Source organism: Madurella fahalii (genome assembly GCF_045866475.1).
Source record: "Madurella fahalii IFM 68171 DNA, scaffold_2, whole genome shotgun sequence".
Lineage (NCBI taxonomy): Eukaryota > Fungi > Ascomycota > Sordariomycetes > Sordariales > Madurella > Madurella fahalii.
The window spans coordinates 5232381-5250309 of NW_027263972.1; the positions used below are offsets into that span (position 1 = coordinate 5232381).

Below are 17929 nucleotides of genomic sequence, written 5' to 3' on the forward strand. Positions count from 1 at the left end.
CCAGCCTGCTAGCAGCACACAGACCACCGCAGGCGCATTGAGATCCGGCAGATGCCAATTTTACATGGACTCTATCCATGATCGTAACAGTCGAGCTTCTACCGCGGGTCTGAGTTGATGGGTTGCATGTGTTGAACACCAATCATGACGGCCCTCGACGCTCCAAGAAACTCGGGCCAAGCCGGTCCAGCACGGCGACACGGAATGCCAAACTTGTAGCTGCTGCAACAGGCGCCAGAACCGCCAAGCTGCTCTTAACTCGCCCTTGTATGCGTTTTATATCCCGTTATCACAGTCTCACACGGCGGGGAAAGGAGTTCATCCTCCTGAAGATGGTCAGTGATGCTCGGCTCGTAAGGAGCCGAACATAGAAGGATGGGCTCCCTGCACTTTCTCTATGTTTGGGCGGTGCGTGACCCGCGCTCCGGGACTACCTCATAACGTCTCCCGCACCCGTGACTTGAGATCGAAACAAGCGGTCGTCTTGTCTGCGACCTGGAGACCCCAGAGCAGGCCAGTTCATCCCATCTCAAAGTTCTATAGAGCACAGGACGTATAAGGCATATCAACCGGCCCGAGACACCCATGTCTCGGATCTTAATACATAGAAAATCGATTGTGCTTATCAACACAATCCAAGCCCGTTTCCCAGCCCCGTTTCCGTAGCCCCTTTTCCCTCACCCACAGGCGACTACCCACCCTTAAGAAACTATCACCTCTTCCCCTTCCACCACCATGTCCGCCCCAAAAAGACACCTTCCCGCCGGACAATCCCCATGAAACAGCACCCATTCCCCGCCGGGCACTACCCCGGCCCCGCCCGGCGCCGTGATGTTGAACCCATCCCCAGTCCTAATCAGCGGCCCGTCCTCGCTCCGCCGATACGGACCGTTAATCTCCTTTGCCACCGCGTAATTGACGCTATACTCGGGCCCGTCCCAACAGTGGTTACTATAAAACAACACGTACGTCCCTTTCCCACCCCCCTCGCCCTCCGCAGCAGGGACATAGACCAGCTCGGGCGCCTCCACCAGCGCGCCGTCCTCCTCCGCCCGGTCCAGTACCACCACCGGGTCCCCGACCAGCGCGATTCCCCCCGCGGTGTCCACCTCCTGCAGCACAATCGGCGTCTGCCGCCGCGGCTCGACGCCGTTGTTGCACTCCCCACCGCCGCCCAGCGCGTTGCCGTCGACCTTGTACAGCAGGTATCGCCTGCCGGAGGGGGGGTCGACGAAGCCGGCGGGGTCGATGGCGCCGCCGCGGGCGAGGGGGCAGGCGAGCGGGGCGGGGAGGGGCGCGTAGGGCCCCAGCACGGAGCCGGTGGTGCTGGTGGCCGCGCCGATGCAGTGGAAGGCCGCGTCGGCGCCCGCGAGCTGGCCCGAGTAGTACAGGACGAAGGTCGGCGGGTCGGCCTGCGGCAGGTGCTGCACCGACGGCGCCCACGTCTGCGACCCGGGCCCGGACGTCCACGGCCCCGGGTGCGGCAGCGGGTCGGCGGCGGCGAGGTACGTCCACGGCCCCAGCGGGGAAGGGGCCTGCGCGGCTTGGATGTTCTTGAATGTCGACGACGAGTTCGGCGCCAGGGAGCCGGTTGCAAAGGCGTACCAGAGGCCGGTGGAGGGGTCCTGGATTATGCAGGGGTCGGGGAAGTTGAAGGGGAGGAGAGGGGTTTTGGCTGAAGCTTTTGTTATTGTTGTTGTTTTTGTTTTTGTTTTTGTTTTTGTTTTTGTTGTTGCTCTCTCTGATGATGATGATAATGATGATGATGACGATGACGGCGCTGATGTTGTGAGTGGGGGGAAGAAGAAGAACGTCAACAGGAAGAGGAGATAGGTTGAGATGATGAAAGGAAGCATGGCGGCGATGGTGGGATGAGAAAGTCCCCTCTTCTTCCTCCCGAGAAGCGGCGCTAGTAGTTGTTGTTTTACAGCACTCGTCATCAGGAGAGAGGGAACTACAAAGATGAGTCGGGAGTATAGAGGTCTCGAACTGTCTCTTGGATGTCACCAGAAGGCTTTCGTTTGGGCTGGGCCAACAGGGTGATGGAAGCATTGGCCCTTCTATCGAAAACTTGACATCATGATGGCTCAGACAAACCGTTTACTGACAGCTCGTCGATGTGCGAGAGGTTTTTGCTGGATTTGGAGAGTCCGGCTTGCTCGCAGTGAGAGAGACATGACCGAGACAGCGCCAGTGCGAATGGGGGGGGAGGACAGCTACGCAGCTGCATGGCGCGATCTTTGCTTATAGGGAACAGGACGCATTGCATTAACCACTACCGAGGCAGGGAGAAGGGTAGAGAGGGCATCTGCAAAAGTGCTGTCATACATCTTCCTATCGGTGACGGGTACGGTATTCACACATCAGTAGTGCCCGACACGGCGCGGAGTCTAGCCCTCTGGCCGCGATATTCTCACCAATAGAGTACATGTTATAGACAACGAAACATTACGTGCCAGATCCTCTTCCAATCAACCCCAGAACTGAGCCAGTAGTCGGGACTGGAAGCACGGAACCGGAAGGTGTCACATCCAAGCCTCGGAACCTCGTCCAGCCAAACAAAACAAACAGACCGAAACACCGCCTAATGCCCGATGGCACAGCCCTAGCCGCATAATGCCAGTCCCTCTGGCAGACGCTCGCTCCAATCTAATTCCGACTCCGAATATTAAGCTTTCCATGGATTCCAGCTGCACATCTCGGGCTTCCTTCGATCCAATGTGGCCCGTTCTCGTAGAAAGCTTCCGTCTTTCTCCATACATCAACCACACAATCCGCCCCTTGCTCCCGTTTGTCCTCCGCAGCCAGCTTGGCACCTGCCGTCTCCAATTCTTCTCACAAAGAGAGTAAACCTCCCCAGACTTGACCAGATGAGTTTTTGATTTCTATCTGTAACAGGACCCATACAAGACAATTATAGCATTCCACCACCAAACACAAAGAGCCCAAAACGCCAATCATTTTTTCCATGCATCCGCCGTAGCAAAACGCCCCCTCCAAGCAAGAAGAGAGAAGAAGGAACCCAAGGAGAGCCACCCCCCGCCTCATTCGCTGTCGTCCGCGTCCTTGCCCTTCTCGGCCTTCTTGGCCGCCTTCTTCTCCTTCTTTAGCCGTTTCCGCTCAGCCTTCTCCTCAGCTGTCTCTCCTTCGTGCTTCTTGCGCTTCTTCTTGTCCTCCTCCGTCTTTTCCTGGGCCTTCTCCTCAGCTGCAGGCTCAGCCTTCTTCTCCGGGGACGACGTCTCGGGTTGGGCGGCGGCAGACGTGGTCGCTGCTGCTGCGTCAGCAGACGCGGCGTTGTAATCTTTGTAGCCCTGCGTCCACTTGGCCGGAGTTGCGTCGTTGGGCCGGCCAAACTTGTCGAGCTTGCCGTCCGCCTTCAGCTTCTTCTTCTCGAGCGCTACGGGGCCTAGACCCCAGCGACGCGGGTACAGGTCGCGCTCCATGATGCAGCGCTTGACCTTTGCGACGACACCGTGGTCGCATGTCGACATCCTATGGGGGAAGTTAGCCGAGAACGGCCGAAAGTGTGGCGTTTTGTGCGACTTACTCGACGGTGCTCATCTGTGCAATGCCAATGGCAATAGCCTCGCCCTTGGTCGTCATCAGGACAACCTCCTCGTGTGTGTCAATGCCAGCGTCGTACCGCAGTAGACCCGGCAGCATCAGCTTCGCACCATAGCAGACGGCATTGACAGCCGAGTCCTTGACAACAAGGCGCTTGTACGTGCAGAGCAGCGTCTCAAGCGGCTGGATGACCTTGCGTAAGTACGACTCGTCGCCGCCATTGTCGTACTGCCACTGGGCATCGAGCACGTCGTGCAACGTAACCATGTTTCCGTCGTCCTCGGACATGACACCACTGCGCACGCGGCGCAGCTCCTGCATGTGGGCGCCGACGCCGAGCAACAGACCCAGGTGCACGCAGAGCGTCCGGATATAAGTACCGGCTTCGCACGATACCCAAAAGACACCCAGGTGGCGCTCGTTGTCGAACTCGATCAGCTTGCTCTCGTGGATCGTCCGGATACGCAGCTGGCGCTTGACGGCGGAGATGAGGGGCGGGCGCTGAAAGAGGGCGCCGGTGAGAGTCTCGAGGGCCTTGGCAAAGGCAGCCTCGCCGCCGGGGACGGTGTCGTGCATTCGGATGACGCAGACGTACTCCTTACCCGCTCCCTGTTGGGCCTTGACGAGTCTTGTAGCGCGGTCGATGCAGACAACTGTGCGGTGTTCTGGTTAGCTTGGGCGCAATCACGAAGCGGTTGGCGCAGCGCCACGTACTCAAGCAGCCGGTGACCTTGGGATCGAGGGTGCCGGAATGGCCAGTCTTCTCCACACTGCGCACACGACTTGTTAGCACTACTCTCCATGTATCCAGCACATCAATGCTCCCACGTACCGGAGCATCCGCTTCAGCCATGCGACGACCTCATGCGACGACGGGTTTGACGGCTTGTCCTGTTTAAAAAAAGGTTAGCCTCTGTATCCAGGGAACCTTCGGTCGGGCCCCATGACACGGCGCATCGCAGCAACGGACGAATAGTCGCAATCACCCCACAACCTCGACGCCAACCGTTTCCAATATTGATCCCGGGGGCACTTACCAGGTTGATGACACCGCTCGAGACGTACGACTTGATGTCCCGCTTGTACGGCGACGAGCCATTGGGGATCGGGGTAAAGTGGCCCGACCGCACCAGCATCTTGTCATAGTTCTTGAGCAGCAGCGGCCAATCGCTCGTGTTGAGCGACGGCACCGTGTTTTGCGGCTTGATGACATACTGATCCCCCCCTTCGACCTCGCCCTTCTTTGCTAGCGCATTTGAGTCTGCCATTGTTGCTGTATGCAGGCGTGTTGTGGTTGTTTTCGTCGTTGTTTTGCGGCCTCGATACCCCCCACCGACACTTTTTGTGTTTGGCTACTCGTGGGTCGAAACAAACCCTCTTCCGTCTTATCGGCCCGGAGAATTGGTCGCCAAAGGAATAAATTATGGGTGGATTGTGAGACTATTCACGCGTCGGCCGGCAGGCTGGGTCGTGTAGTCGGACAGTCGCCGTACGATTTTCCACCGTTGTGTGGTTTTTGGCCGTCTGAAAGAAAGATCCAGAGCTCGTCCCCGAAATTTTTTGCCAGACCGCGAAGTCGTGTGGGGAAGCGATAGCTCTGGAGTGGCGCTAACCCGATTGTGGAGTAGGTATTCACGTGGTGATAAGGGACCCATGATCCTTGGCCGTCAGCGCCGAGGCACTCGAGTCGACCAGTTGCAGCAATCAGACCGACTCAGATGGCGAGGTGGTTCGGTACACCATCCAGACGCTACATATGTATATAATGCGTCATGCACGCCGTTTCGTAGCCTTTGGTAACCATTCAGTCATGATACAGTACAGATCCCCATCCGCAGTTATATATTACACATACCTGTCCATTCAGGACAACCAGGAGGCCCCCTCCGTCCGATGCCATTCAGATGAAATAGCAGAGGCTAGCCACGAGGCTATGCCAAAGTATCGCTCCAACTCCAATGATCCACATGCCAGGTAATTACGTATAAGGACCAGCCCTAGCTGAAAGTCAAAATGCCCACTCCATCGTCCCTGATCTCTTCGCACAAGCCGTCCTATAACAGGGGGTGCATTCCTCGGAGACGGGCCGGCTCCTTCTCCCGCTCTTTGCTACCCAAGGGCAGCCGCGCCGCCTGTGCCGCCGGTGCCATGTCGCGACCCGTGGTGCCTCCCATAACCGGGGTGATGCAAAACCGGCGCTTGCGGCTCGGTAGGCATCCTATGGACGTCTTGTCGGCCCACGGTATCATTATGGCCGTTGTTGCCGTTAGGGCTCTCCACCTCATACACCTCGTCCCGCCCCTTTCCCTTCACATCGATTGGATATCCATTATGATCCAATTTCCACACCTTGGACCGCAAACCTGCCTCATCCCCGCCCGGCGCCGCCCTAGTTGCAATCTCATTTTGTTGCTTGTCAAATTCCGCCTGCATCTGCATCAGGGATTTCTCTTGCCCTGCCGTGGGCCACCGTGTGAACACCCGCGGGCTCGAACTTTGTACGGGTGATTGTCGCTGTGATACCAATTGGTCGAGCTGCTGTTGCGTTGTCAACGCCGGCCAATTTACGGGGCTCGGGCCGGCGCTTTCGGGGCCGGACACGGGGCTATTGTATTGGCTGGAATATGGGCTGAAATAACGGGTGTAAGGACTTTCGGCGTACGCGGTTATGGGGCTCTCGTTCCCCCAGCCCCGGAGCGGCTTCTGGCTGACTGGGGTGTCGAACATATCGCCGCCGCCGCCACCACCGTAGCGGGATGAGGGGTGGGGCCCGCCGTGATGATGCTGAAGATTGCGGAGGAATGCCCGCCGCTTCCTCTTGCCGTTACACACGATACAGTAGCCGATTATGGCGAGGATGAAGGCGAAGGCACCGAAGGCGATGGCGACCCGCGCGCCGAGGGAAACTGGGCCATAATCTGGACTTGGTACCGTCGCGTAGGTAGGTTGTGGCTCCACGATTACGACGGTATCGGTGCCAAAAGGATCGCCCTGAATGGAGACGGTCGAGCCGGGCGAGGGCTTTTGCTCGCATGCCGCTTCCAGAATCATCATGTAGTTGACCAGGTAGTGGCCGTCCTCGAGGACCTCAAGGCATGGCGAGCATTTGGGGACAAAGTCCTGCTCCCAGTTCTTGCAGTAATCGTAGACGCCCACGGCAGGCGTGAAGTTCTGGTACTTTATCGCGTCTTCCAGCTCGCCGCACGCCGTGCTAGTGCATGGTCAGCAAGGGGCTATAGACAAGGATCCGTCAAGACTCACCGTGTTTTGCACGGGCTGTCAGTTGGGCTGTCAAACAGGCAATAGCCCATATTGAATCGCAGGTTGTCTAGGAGAATCAAGAGTCAACAACTACAAGCCGATTCGGACCCTGGTGAACACGGACGGGGATAGCATACAAAGCAGCCATTGGAGATCCGTCTGGTTCCCCGAAACGTGGGTGCTAGTGAGCAGGCAGTCAACGCACTGTTCCCACACCAAGCCTTTCCCGGTATTGGCGAGGGCACCGCTATCGCAGACCATCTCGTCCGCGGCAGTCGACGAGAGGACGTTGCCGCAAAATTTCGAGCATGGCGAGTCCGGGGCGACGAGCAGGGATGCCGCCAGCGGTGCAGACACGGCCGCGGTGATGGAAAGGCGGGCAGTGGTAATCTGCATCCCGGCGGCTTCGTCCCTACTTCAGCAGAACTCGAGATGTTGGATGCGAGGGTGGTCAGTGGGTGATCCGGGTCGACGGGGCCCCCGTCTGGTCCTGGATGTGAGGGACGCAGCACTGCAGCTCCCGGCGGTGTGGTTATTGCCGCGCAGATGCTCTGCACGACATAATAATCATCATCTATCACCGGGTCCTCTCAGTCCACGGAGACCGGACGTGATATAGGCGTTGAAGGACTTGAAAAAGAGCGGCCCGAGAGAACAGAAAGCAGTCGACTAAGCGCGCAGTTAATTGGGCTGTTCCCCGGGCCCTCTCTCAGAACAACGGCCTTCGCGATCGATGCTGCATTGCTGGCAGGTGTGACAGTGACATGAGGCCGGCGAGGGCAGGAGACGCACAGTGGATGCCGAAATCCGGCGGCCCTTGTCGGTGCTGCTGGCACAAAACGCCAACAATTCCCCCCCGAACAAGGACAAATCCGCATGGTGGTGGCCCCTGCGAGAACTGCTCGACCAGTCCGGTTGCAGAGGCAGATGCCATAGTGTGATTGGTGATCGGAACACACCGTCACCTGCGTGAATGAGCAATGGGAATTGCTGATTGCTGATGATCGGCACCTCGTCCATGATGTCTCGCAGCCAAGCATTGGCCGCAGCTGAGGCCCGGAAGCAAATGCCGCTGAATGGCACAGCTGCACGCTAGCCATGCATGTGCTTGCAACACTGGCCAGTGAGAGAGAAGTGACCCAAGTGACTGCTGCAAGCTGCCCTGAGAGTCCCCTTATGCACCTGGCCCATCGCGGGCTGCCCCCCGGTCCATGATTTGGCTTCACTGGGCTCTGTGACTGTCAATGACCCACCTGTTCCCCGATGCAGCAGGAGCTGAAGTCCAGGTCGGAAATCTCCCCCTTTCGACTCTCCGCTAGTGACATGCCGTTTCTTGACAACAGTCACCAGGGGCCCAGCCCTGTCGGGCATCCATCCGACCCGCCTTTCATCCCCCAAGGCGGGATGGAGGAAAGAAGTATCAGGCCCGCAATGTGTGCTGATACAAAGTTACAAGTGCAATAGTCTAATAGTGTTCGGGTTGCACCTAACAGCGTGAAGCTTCCATTGGCTGATGCAGAGACAATGTTGCATCGTCGATCAACAGTCTGGTGAACTGACGAATCCAACGGAAACTCAAACCATCCATGGTTGAACTGCTGGGCAGTCCCGAGCGCCCGGACTGCGGATGCGCCCAGCTTTCCTGCATGCGACGTTCATTGCGAACACCAATTTACCCAGTAACATATCAGTCTGTGCAACGACAGACAGGAACTTTGTGATGCTACTAGTCAATAATTACCAGGCCACCGTTACCACACCAGTTCCCTCCCACTGCAATTCACATTACCCGGCCATCCAATGACATCTCTGTCCTCATCCAGCATGCCGCTTTGCGCAACTGCAAATAAGGCCGTGAATCAACCGCGAAGAAGGGCGGTAAGACCAAACCGCCGGGACCCATGCGGTGCAGAAACCACAGTGAAGATAGTCTCACGTCGCCCGACAGGCAAGCGCTTCGGCGCCGGGACGAACAACGGAAGACAACGGAAATTGCCAACATCGTGGGACTTTCCGTCTCGAGGGGGTCAAGTGCCGATGCGGGGTTCACCGCTTCCTTGATGTCTATGCAGCGTAAGCGCCGCGCAAGGTCAACAGCTAGGTACTAATTACCGGGACTTGACGACACACTACGGAGGGTACAGAACATAACGAAGATCGTCCTTTCAAGTCTTATGAACCGTATCACCATACCAATAACCCACTGCTGTACTGACTCAGTCTTAGCGCCGGATCGGGCTGGAAACGGAAGCAGAAAGTAGCAGGAGGGAAAAAAAAAAAAAAAAGAAAGAAAGAAAAGGGAGGGGGGGGGGTGGGAGGGGGGAAAGTTGGGTTGGGTTGTTTCCAATGCCGTATCTAAGTCAATAGGCTGTGTCGAAAGATGTGGTAGGGTAAGACCGAGAGCTTAATATGGGCTGTAGTGTGGTGAAATCCCGCTACTGTCGGAGAGACAGACGCCTTTAGAATGAAGGGGGTACAGTACAGTACAAAGGTGAGAACGTAACGTGAGCAATATCCCAGATACGTAGTATACATACACACGCGCTTTAGTATGCCCCTCGCTTGGCTAAAGTGCTATCGTACCATCCATGAATCATCAATTCGCCATCGGTCTGATACCTGCCTTTGACGGCCATCTCCACACCACAAACTTCATTACCAACCAATTTCCAGTTCCTGTATCATGTCCCCACAACTCCCCCTGTGCCCACACGTACACGTACGCGCCCTCGTCAAGGCTCCCTTGCCCCGCCAAACCGAGTCTTCAACGCCGAACTCAAACTCGAAAGCGAAACGGCATGGTCACGGAGCACCACAACAGGTTCTATCCTCTCTGCATAGCCACTCAGCTTTGGCGAGGCTACGGGATCATCGTCCAATGTCAGCACCGACGATGTGGCAGACGACAAATCCGGAACTGTTTCCTCCATGGTGGGAAGCAGCGAGGGGTCGAGAGTCCCTTGATTACCTACCCGCTCCGCGCTTGTTGGCAGTTCCTGATCCCGCATTCCATTGTTGTTGGACCAAGGGAAGTCGAAGCCCAGGATGCACTGATTATCCAGCCTCTGCATACCCTCGTCTTCTGTGCCCGAGTCAAATCGCTCTATGGGGGTCTCCCGATCGTAAATTTGCCTACCACGTCTCAGATGACTGGGGCTGTAGTCGCGGTCGTCGTTATCGGAGAATTGTCGATCAGATTCGTAGCCATAGTTCAGCCCATCATCATCCTCCTCCCCAGGTTCGTCGGGGATGAAGACGGCATGCCGCAACCGGGATGGTGGACGCCGGCTTATTACCCGTCCACCATCGCCGCTCCTGTTTGATTGCGTTTCGCTCTTGTCGCTGATGTCGTCGAGGGAGTTGCTTCTGCTCATGGCGAGTCTTTGGCCTACCCTGCTTGCCGGTCTAGCGAGCAGATGCGAGTAGGCGTTATAGTTAGCTAACTGCCATTCGTCATGAGCCACCGCCTCGGACTCCTGAGCGAGGCGGGAACGGCCTGTGTCCCTGGAAAGGTTCCGCGACTTGGGTGAGCTTGGCCGGCCGGCACGGGATGAGCTGCGATCGAACGCGGAGCCCGGACGGACCTTTAGCCCTTCCAAAACGCCTGCTAGATCTGCCCAATCGTTGGTGAGAGGTGCCCTTTCTTCCGAGTCATCCATGTCACCCATTTCCTCTTCCGCTTGACTGTTGCCTGCCTCAGACGTAGCGGCATTGAGAGCATTGGTAGGCACGATATCCTGCTTCTGTTCTTCTGGTGGCCCACTTGGTTCTTCCTCCTCCCGAGTTGACTCGGTCAAGGCGGACAGCGTAGGCTCGTGCTTCGAAAACCACAGTGGCGTTTGCGGATCGATTGGCGTGGCAGTCCAAACGTCTTCGTCGAACGGTGTGATTGGCGTCATGGCGGCGCCTCCGCCAAAGATGGAAGAGTGTGGCGCGTCATGGTGATGCCACAGATACGGACTTGTCTTGCGTGGAAATCTCCAGGGGGACGACGGAACTGCCAAATTCTGGCGTGGCGGCTGCCGGAATGAAATAGGGGAGCGCGACTCCTCCGGGCTGTCGATGATGATGTCGTCCGTGATCGCGCTGTCCATTGGCACGTATTGGGCGAGCGGGGGGCTGGTCGGAATCCGCAACCGCGTGGGAGACCGACTGTCTGTTGGTGATGTCACTGTTGGATCCGATGGCGCCAGCCAGGGAAGCCTAGGGGTCGTTGCGCTGCGGGGGCTATTAAGCCCAGTTTCGGCTTTGGGCCCGAGGTGTGAGAGTGGTTCAGATTCTACTGGCGCAGTCTCGTCACACACGAGGCCAGCCATCCGTGCATCATCTGGAGCAGGGTCACCTTCCACGTCCGAGGGCGTCTCCTCCGCGAAACCGTTCTCAGCCTCAACTCCGTCGGTATCCATCAGCTTGCTCTTGGGCGGAGAATTGGTGTCGACGACGAGAAGGTCTTTGACCCCACGTCCGAGAACCCCATAGACAAACACCTCACCCCCCTTGACGCCAATGACGGCACTGGTTCCGGTATACGTAGCTTCTTCTTCCGCCCCAGTCCTGTTGCAAAACACGACGATGACCTCCTCGTCCTTTTCTGCGCGGATCAGGGGCTCGAGCCGTTGGACCCAGTAAACTAGCGTCTCGAGATCCGGCTCCTTGGGCCTGCGGCTGAAGGCACTGGGGTCTCGGTGTGTCTGCCACGCCATGGTCAGGATCACCACGTTTGCATGCGAGTCCAGGACGTGGAATCCAAACTCGAACGCATCCCATGGCGCCTCGAGCTTGTAGGGGCTGGCTGATGTTAGCACATCATCAGGCACGGAAAGGAGCTAAAGACGCATGGCATACTTCAAATCGGTGCAGATACCTAACACGACGTTGCCAAGGCCGGGAACGGTGTCCTCGAAGAAGCCTTCCCCTCCTTCCAGGGCCCAGGTTTCGTCGGTGTAATACAGGAACGATTTTCTATAGTTGGCGATTGTGTCGCCATCTGGATTCACAACTAGAGCCGAGTTGTAGTACTCGGGGGACGTGGGCCATTTTGGGGAGACGTCAACCTTCTCCGGGTAGCCTACGACGACGGTACAGTCGTGCTTGAGGGCGGTGGTTCGGGCCCAGAGGGACGTGATGCCGGAACCAGCATGCTCGAGGAAAGGCGAGATATGCTGCAATGACTTGAAATTGTAGCCTGCGATGGGCCTGTCAACGTCTGGTGACGTTTTGGGTCTCTGAGTGAAGAAAGCAGGCGCCGATGCGGCGCAGAACCAACAGGGCGGACACATACCGGTAAATGCAAGCTCTGGCAGCACAAGCAAGTCTAGACCCTCGAGATCATCGGCATTCGCTTTGTTGAGGACGGCATCGGCACGGTTGAGGTTGTTGTCGATGTCGCCAACTTGAGGGCTGAATTGTAAACAAGCGATCTTCATGATGCCAGACTGCCGGGGGCCATCACGGCCCAACTTTGGTGGGAGAAAGAACAGCCGGATGAGATGAGAATCCCGGTGCGTGGGCAGCAGTGGGTACCAGCATGATGTACCTCTACCCGGGCGGCCTTGACCTCCCAAAGTCCGAACCCGAGCTGAACTGAACCATAAGAAAGCCACACGCCGGCCATGGGCGCTAGGGGAGCGCGGGCTCGACACGCGGGATAGGGTTGATACCTCTGTAGACGTCTCTTGGTAGAGGTCCACATGGCACCATTGCAAACGGTTCGCATACAGGCTGCTTCGGAGGAAATGGCCAACTGTGCCTGACTGCTAAGCGCCGGCCATGCAGCCCGGCGCTGCACGAGCAACAAGTCCCGTCACCCAGAGACCAGCCACTGATGAGCATGGCTCCGCCACCCCACGGGGCTGGGTGTTATCTCTGCGCGCAAACAGCAGAGGCCGCCGGAGAGCTGAGGAGACTCGTTTCTCGGAGCTGATCCTCTCGGGGAGCAAAGTTGTGCCGTTGTGCCGTTGTGCATCCCTTCATGCGTGATGCCGCAGAGAGCTGCCTATCAACCGCCACGCTGGCTGCCATAGCCATCCCAGCTTTCCCAGCGGGTCCTGTCTGCCGTCCTTGCAGCCTGCGATCAAGCGGACGCAACCGAGCCCCCTTCGCTTCCCCGCACCTGCATGCGCCCAATCACAATTGCGATTCATGGTGGAGGCCAGCTGATTGGCTGTAGCCCCTGGCCCCGTCGCAAGAGGGACGGTTGGGTAGGCTCAACGGCGGCGCACGGGCATGCTGGACGGCTCAGTCCGAGTGAGCCCGGGCCCTGGTGCGCTCCTTCGACCTTGCTGGGCAAGCAAGCGGTTGCGGGTGAACTCATGGCGATCCGCAGCCACTGCCAAAACCGCGCAAGGTGTATCTCCGGCACACGCTGCAATTGATAGACAGCATTCGGTATATTTGGTGTCTGGATTGTTTCAGATGGATCCCAATAAGGGGAACGGATGTTTATATCGAGGCTATTGGGGAGAGGTATATCTGAGCATGTATAGACAGGCCTCAATCCAAGGCGGGGCATTGCGTTGTAATAAGAGACCTTTTTTCAGTATCCAGTACCATGTTTACAACAGCACATAGACCTTAATATGGTCTGTGCAGCCTAAGTTCGGCCGACTCCGATTCTAAACCAAGAATCCTGAGGTGGTTCCCGTCGCCATCTTTGGCCACCATCCTTGCCAACATCATCCGACGGTTCAACAATCACTGAAATCGCATTATCTATTTGTTTATTTTGCGCTATCCTGGCTCATCCGACGGTTCAACAATCACTGAAATCGCATTATCTATTTGTTTATTTTGCGCTATCCTGGCTCATCCTCCGCAGCATAACAGGCAGATCAAGATTTTTGGCCTAGAGGCTTGGTTAATAGATCTAGCACATATAAGCACCACCAAAGGCAGCAAGCAAAGCTGCACGCTGCACACTGCACTACTGCACACTGCACAACACCAGACTTGTATGTATGTACTGCGCCGAAAGCCTCCTCGGCAGTTGGCCGAAGGGCGGTACCAAGGATGGAATCATCCCTCGGAGTCTGGGGCAATCCCCTTCCGTCACCCCTCAGATCCCCCGTGTTTGCGTTTTCTCCCCCTGACATGTCCTGATTGAAGTGAGCTTCTGTACTCATTCTGCAGCGTCCACACCATGTCGCTGATCCTGGCGGCACCGATGGTTTGGTTGAGTGCCGAAACCCGTTCATCCGGAAGCTCGCGTTCCGCATAACCAGGATGTTGGCCTCCACCTGCCCCCAGCGGGTGTCCCGTCCCTAGCTGAGCATCAGCTCGTTGGCTGCGCGTCGGCCGCCGTCTGCCCGTGGTCCGGCCTGCAAGTGCTGCCCTGTGTTGGTGACACGAAAGAGCCGTGGAAACCAGCCCTACCCGAACGGGCCGCCCTGGCCGGATTGCCCAAGGCCCGCATTCTTTCTTGGGAGGGGCTCTTGATCGGTGGTAGGGGGGCCACGAGGAACCCAAAAGGGAATCTTTTTTTTTTTTTTTTTTGTGGCCTGAATAAGCGCTGACACCCTCCTGCGCGTACGCGAAAATAGATGCAGTCGGTCTTCTATTGTTGTCTTCCCTTTTCATCAAAAGGCGATTTTGTTCTCGCTTGTGCTTTCTAGTCTTTTTCCGGTGCAAAGCATACAGAAGTGTTCGTGGGGGTGGTCTCGTCTGGAGCAAACCCCCGCCAGCCAAAACAGATCGCCAACAGCATTGTGTTTGGAAGCTGCACACACAGCGCCACAGGGTATTCCTCATTCAAGCACCCGGCTTTGGGATGCGTATGGTATCGGATTCCCGCAAAGAGAAGGATCTTGGCGGCACAGTTCCGATAGTTTATCTCCCATCCCACTCCTGAAGCGGACCAGAACTGCCGGGCCGCGCTTAAATACTGAATCCCAAGTTACCTACGACCGCACAAATGCCTTTCGACTGCAGCAAAAGCTCTCCAGCACCGGGGTTTCTAACCGAGTCTGATAGATCAATGTGCGCGCCAGCGCTTAAAGGATTTACCGCAACAAGCCTCGACTCGGTACCGCAGCAGTGTCACTCGCAAACTTTGCGTGTGTGCTACCTCACTTAGTACCCGCCGCGCTCTTCTGCGCCGCATCGTAGTCAGCTGTACCACCATTCCCGTCCTATTCCTTACCCCTTGGCCTCGACACCGTGGGCCCAGCTCTCGCACCGCCGCCCCGCCCCGTACCTTGCAGCCTGTTGGGGTGAGAGGCAAAATGCTCCCGCAAGGTTGCGTATACAGGTAGTTATGTATGTGTGTGTGTGTGTGTCAAGTGTTGGGGGTTTGACACGTCCTGCCACCCTGCGGCCCGGTTCGGTGTGCGTTCTCTTATATCCCTCCTGCCTTTGCGCCGGACGGAGGACGAAGATGGTCCGCCCTTCTTCGGCCCCAAGTCCTTGGTGAGTCTAAGATGCATGGCGCGCTTCGTTCAAGACGTGGGTTTACTTTGAGTCTTGAGCAGCGGCAGCCGTCTGGCGGTGCCGGGGGCTTGCCGACTACATCCGCCTCGCCTACAGTTTCGATACCCGTCAGCGAGTGCTGTCAGTCAAAGACACCGACCCTGAGATTTGGACGCAGGACGACTGTGCCCTGCCCTACTTCGGTTGCGTCATCCCAATCAACTCCGCCTCCCCATCGTACGCCGTCTGTGCGAGCCCTTCCGGCTTTCGCCGTCGTGGCTACCACCATAGTCGCGGCGTTGCTCGTCTTTGCCGGGATCTGCCTTCTTTTTGCCTACCGTCGCCGGAAAGCAAAGCGTCAGAGGGCAGCAAGGATGTACAACTCAAAAGGATATCAGGCCGTGACGGCCATAGCGCCAAACACTCCTCCCTGTCCGGCTCGCTCACCCTCAACGCTGTCCTCATTATCGACACAGGCACTATGGGATTTGGGTTTCCGAGAAGCAGAGGATTTCGGGTATCCCTATGGCACGCAGGAGCCGCAGCCTCAAGCTCAAGCCCGGGCAGCGGACCGCGAAAGCGTCGACACGTTATTCGCTCTCCGATTCTATTACAGGAACAAACTCGACCGCCGCTCAAAGGGTTCACTTCTCGCCGAATTACCCGCGACTCCTCCTCTTCCTTCCGTCCCGTCACCCCCATCAATACAAGCACAACCTCAACAGCCGTCATCATCCACCGCGGCAGCAGCAGAATCAAGACCAACAACTTCCTCAACACCGAAACGAACACTATCATCACATAAAAGAAAATACGCGGCAGGGAGAAGGAGAAGAGACCGAATCTACCTCAACCCCGCCGGCGAACCCTGGGTCAGCGTCCCACCCCCGACCGCCCCTCTTCCACCAACACCGGAGGGACAAGTCTTAGCACCCGGACCGTCGTCAATCCCACCAGTCCCAACCCCACCTCAACAATCCGCTTCCCGCTTCTCCAGAACGCCACCGATGTTCTCCCTGTTCCCAGCGCCCGCTAAGAGGCAGCAGCAGCAGCAGCAGTGGCGGCGGGACAGCCGGACCGAGAATTCGAATTCCACACCCGCCCGACACCGACCAAGCTATGCCTCAGCCCCGCCCACTACTGCCTTACACGGCCCGCTCCGCTCCAACCCCGTCGTTGGCAGCGGGACCGCAGGTACAGGCACAGGCACAGGCGCGGGCGTGGCATCAGCATCAGCATCGGGGTTGGGGATCGTCTCCGGTCCGGCGGGTCTTCAGATCCAGGGATTTGCGCCCCTACCCACGGCGGCGGCGACGGAGGGCGGGATGGGAATGAGGCGGTCGCTGCCGAGTCGGTTGTGGGGGTGGGGGAGTGGTGGGCTGAGCGGGTGGAGGAGCCCGCGTGTTGAGACATGAGCTTTCTTTTTATATATATACTGTACTAGTTACTTACGATGTTACGAAGCGTGAGTGTGACGACTACTGAGGTGGAATTGGGGCATATATTTCTCGGTTTGCGGAAAGCAGCATCAACGGAGCATGGCGCCTATGGGCAGCGGGGGGGGGGGGGGGGGGATGCTTACTTACTTATTTACTTCCTAGTACTTACTTATTACTTATTTATTCAGAGTGGGGAGGTTAATCAGGGATTGGAATTTACGGGCTGTCCGAGGAAGCGACTGCATCGGCGGAGTTTTGGTGCGGAATTGGTGGTGTACTGTACCAACAATGACCTGACCTACTGCGACGGGGAGCGATAGGGATGCTTATGTCCTTCCTAATTCTGCTATGTATTTTATTACTTTTATTACTTCTAGTTTCTTTCTTCTCTTTCTTTTCTCTCTTTGTACAACGTGCTATGAGAATCTGCTGTTGTATAAAAATATAATTTCTGCGGATGAAGACGGGGCAAAAGTAGGGGGGTGTTTTGGTTGTACTATGTGCATATGCTTTTGCAATAGTCCTATCTTAGTCATCGGCGGATTACCGAATTGATCGCGTCCCTCCATTGTTGGTTTGACCCGTGTGAATCGAGGATTCTTGAAGTTTCAGTAGAGGTACGCTTTTTGCAGCCCCTGAAGACACATCAGCTGGGGTTAGGGTTAGTTATAGGCTGTCAAAGAGTCGGGGGCTCGGTGCTGATGGTGGGGGATTAATCTATCCAAAATTACAAGTGCTAATATTGAATATACCACAAACACAGCAATCTACGTTGCGTATCTCTTATGTGCTTCTGCAAAGCCGTAGTTTTTTAGAAGCAATCAGTGCCGCGTTACGTTGAAGGCTCTGTGGTAACATGTTGCCTTGGGAAGATCCTGAATCCAAGACGGATCACACTCATCCCGGGGTCCTTTGTGACACCCCGTCTCCACAAAGGCTGTGACTCACACTGGAGTCTTCCACTTCCCCCAGATTTGTGCACACAACGAAAACAGATCGAAAGCGGCTCAAGCCGTACCCTCTTTAAAAAATTGCTCTACCCTTTTATCTTAACAAGCAATTACAAGCTGCGTGGCGCAGCGGAAGCGCGCCGGGCTCATAACCCGGAGGTCACTCGATCGAAACGAGTCGCAGCTAGCAGTGTCTTTTTCAACTTTTCTTCCTTTTTCCCTACCTCCTTACCCTCTGACATAGAGAGCAACGGTCAGCACGTCGCGCTCGAGTGATCATCTCCCAGGAATACAGCGCATTCTCCAGTCAAA

General features: G+C 56.7%; 4 protein-coding genes and 1 non-coding gene across 5 annotated transcripts; 1 reads left to right on the plus strand and 4 right to left on the minus strand.

Annotated features, from left to right (window-relative positions):
• Window positions 1-701: 701 nt before the first annotated feature.
• MFIFM68171_04286 (uncharacterized protein) lies at window positions 702-1856 on the minus strand (the record flags this gene model as incomplete). The annotated part of the gene is made up of 1 exon (XM_071059706.1): window positions 702-1856. The coding sequence occupies one exon, from the start codon at window positions 1854-1856 to the stop codon at window positions 702-704; it is 1155 nt and encodes a 384-aa protein (XP_070915807.1).
• A 1188-nt stretch (window positions 1857-3044) lies between these two features.
• Window positions 3045-4832, minus strand: CBF5 (centromere/microtubule-binding protein cbf5; the record flags this gene model as incomplete). The annotated part of the gene is made up of 5 exons (XM_071059707.1): window positions 3045-3492; window positions 3548-4217; window positions 4279-4334; window positions 4397-4455; window positions 4602-4832. 5 exons carry the CDS (start codon window positions 4830-4832, stop codon window positions 3045-3047), a joined length of 1464 nt encoding a protein of 487 aa, XP_070915808.1.
• Window positions 4833-5673: 841 nt separating this feature from the next.
• MFIFM68171_04288 (uncharacterized protein) lies at window positions 5674-7221 on the minus strand (the record flags this gene model as incomplete). Its single annotated transcript, XM_071059708.1, has 3 exons — window positions 5674-6775; window positions 6826-6892; window positions 6963-7221. 3 exons carry the CDS (start codon window positions 7219-7221, stop codon window positions 5674-5676), a joined length of 1428 nt encoding a protein of 475 aa, XP_070915809.1.
• Window positions 7222-9557: 2336 nt separating this feature from the next.
• Window positions 9558-12251, minus strand: MFIFM68171_04289 (uncharacterized protein; the record flags this gene model as incomplete). The annotated part of the gene is made up of 3 exons (XM_071059709.1): window positions 9558-11613; window positions 11671-12010; window positions 12107-12251. The coding sequence occupies 3 exons, from the start codon at window positions 12249-12251 to the stop codon at window positions 9558-9560; spliced, it is 2541 nt and encodes an 846-aa protein (XP_070915810.1).
• Window positions 12252-17732: 5481 nt separating this feature from the next.
• Window positions 17733-17804, plus strand: MFIFM68171_t44. The gene has a single exon. It is a non-coding gene; the product is annotated as a tRNA-Met (tRNA).
• Window positions 17805-17929: the final 125 nt, after the last annotated feature.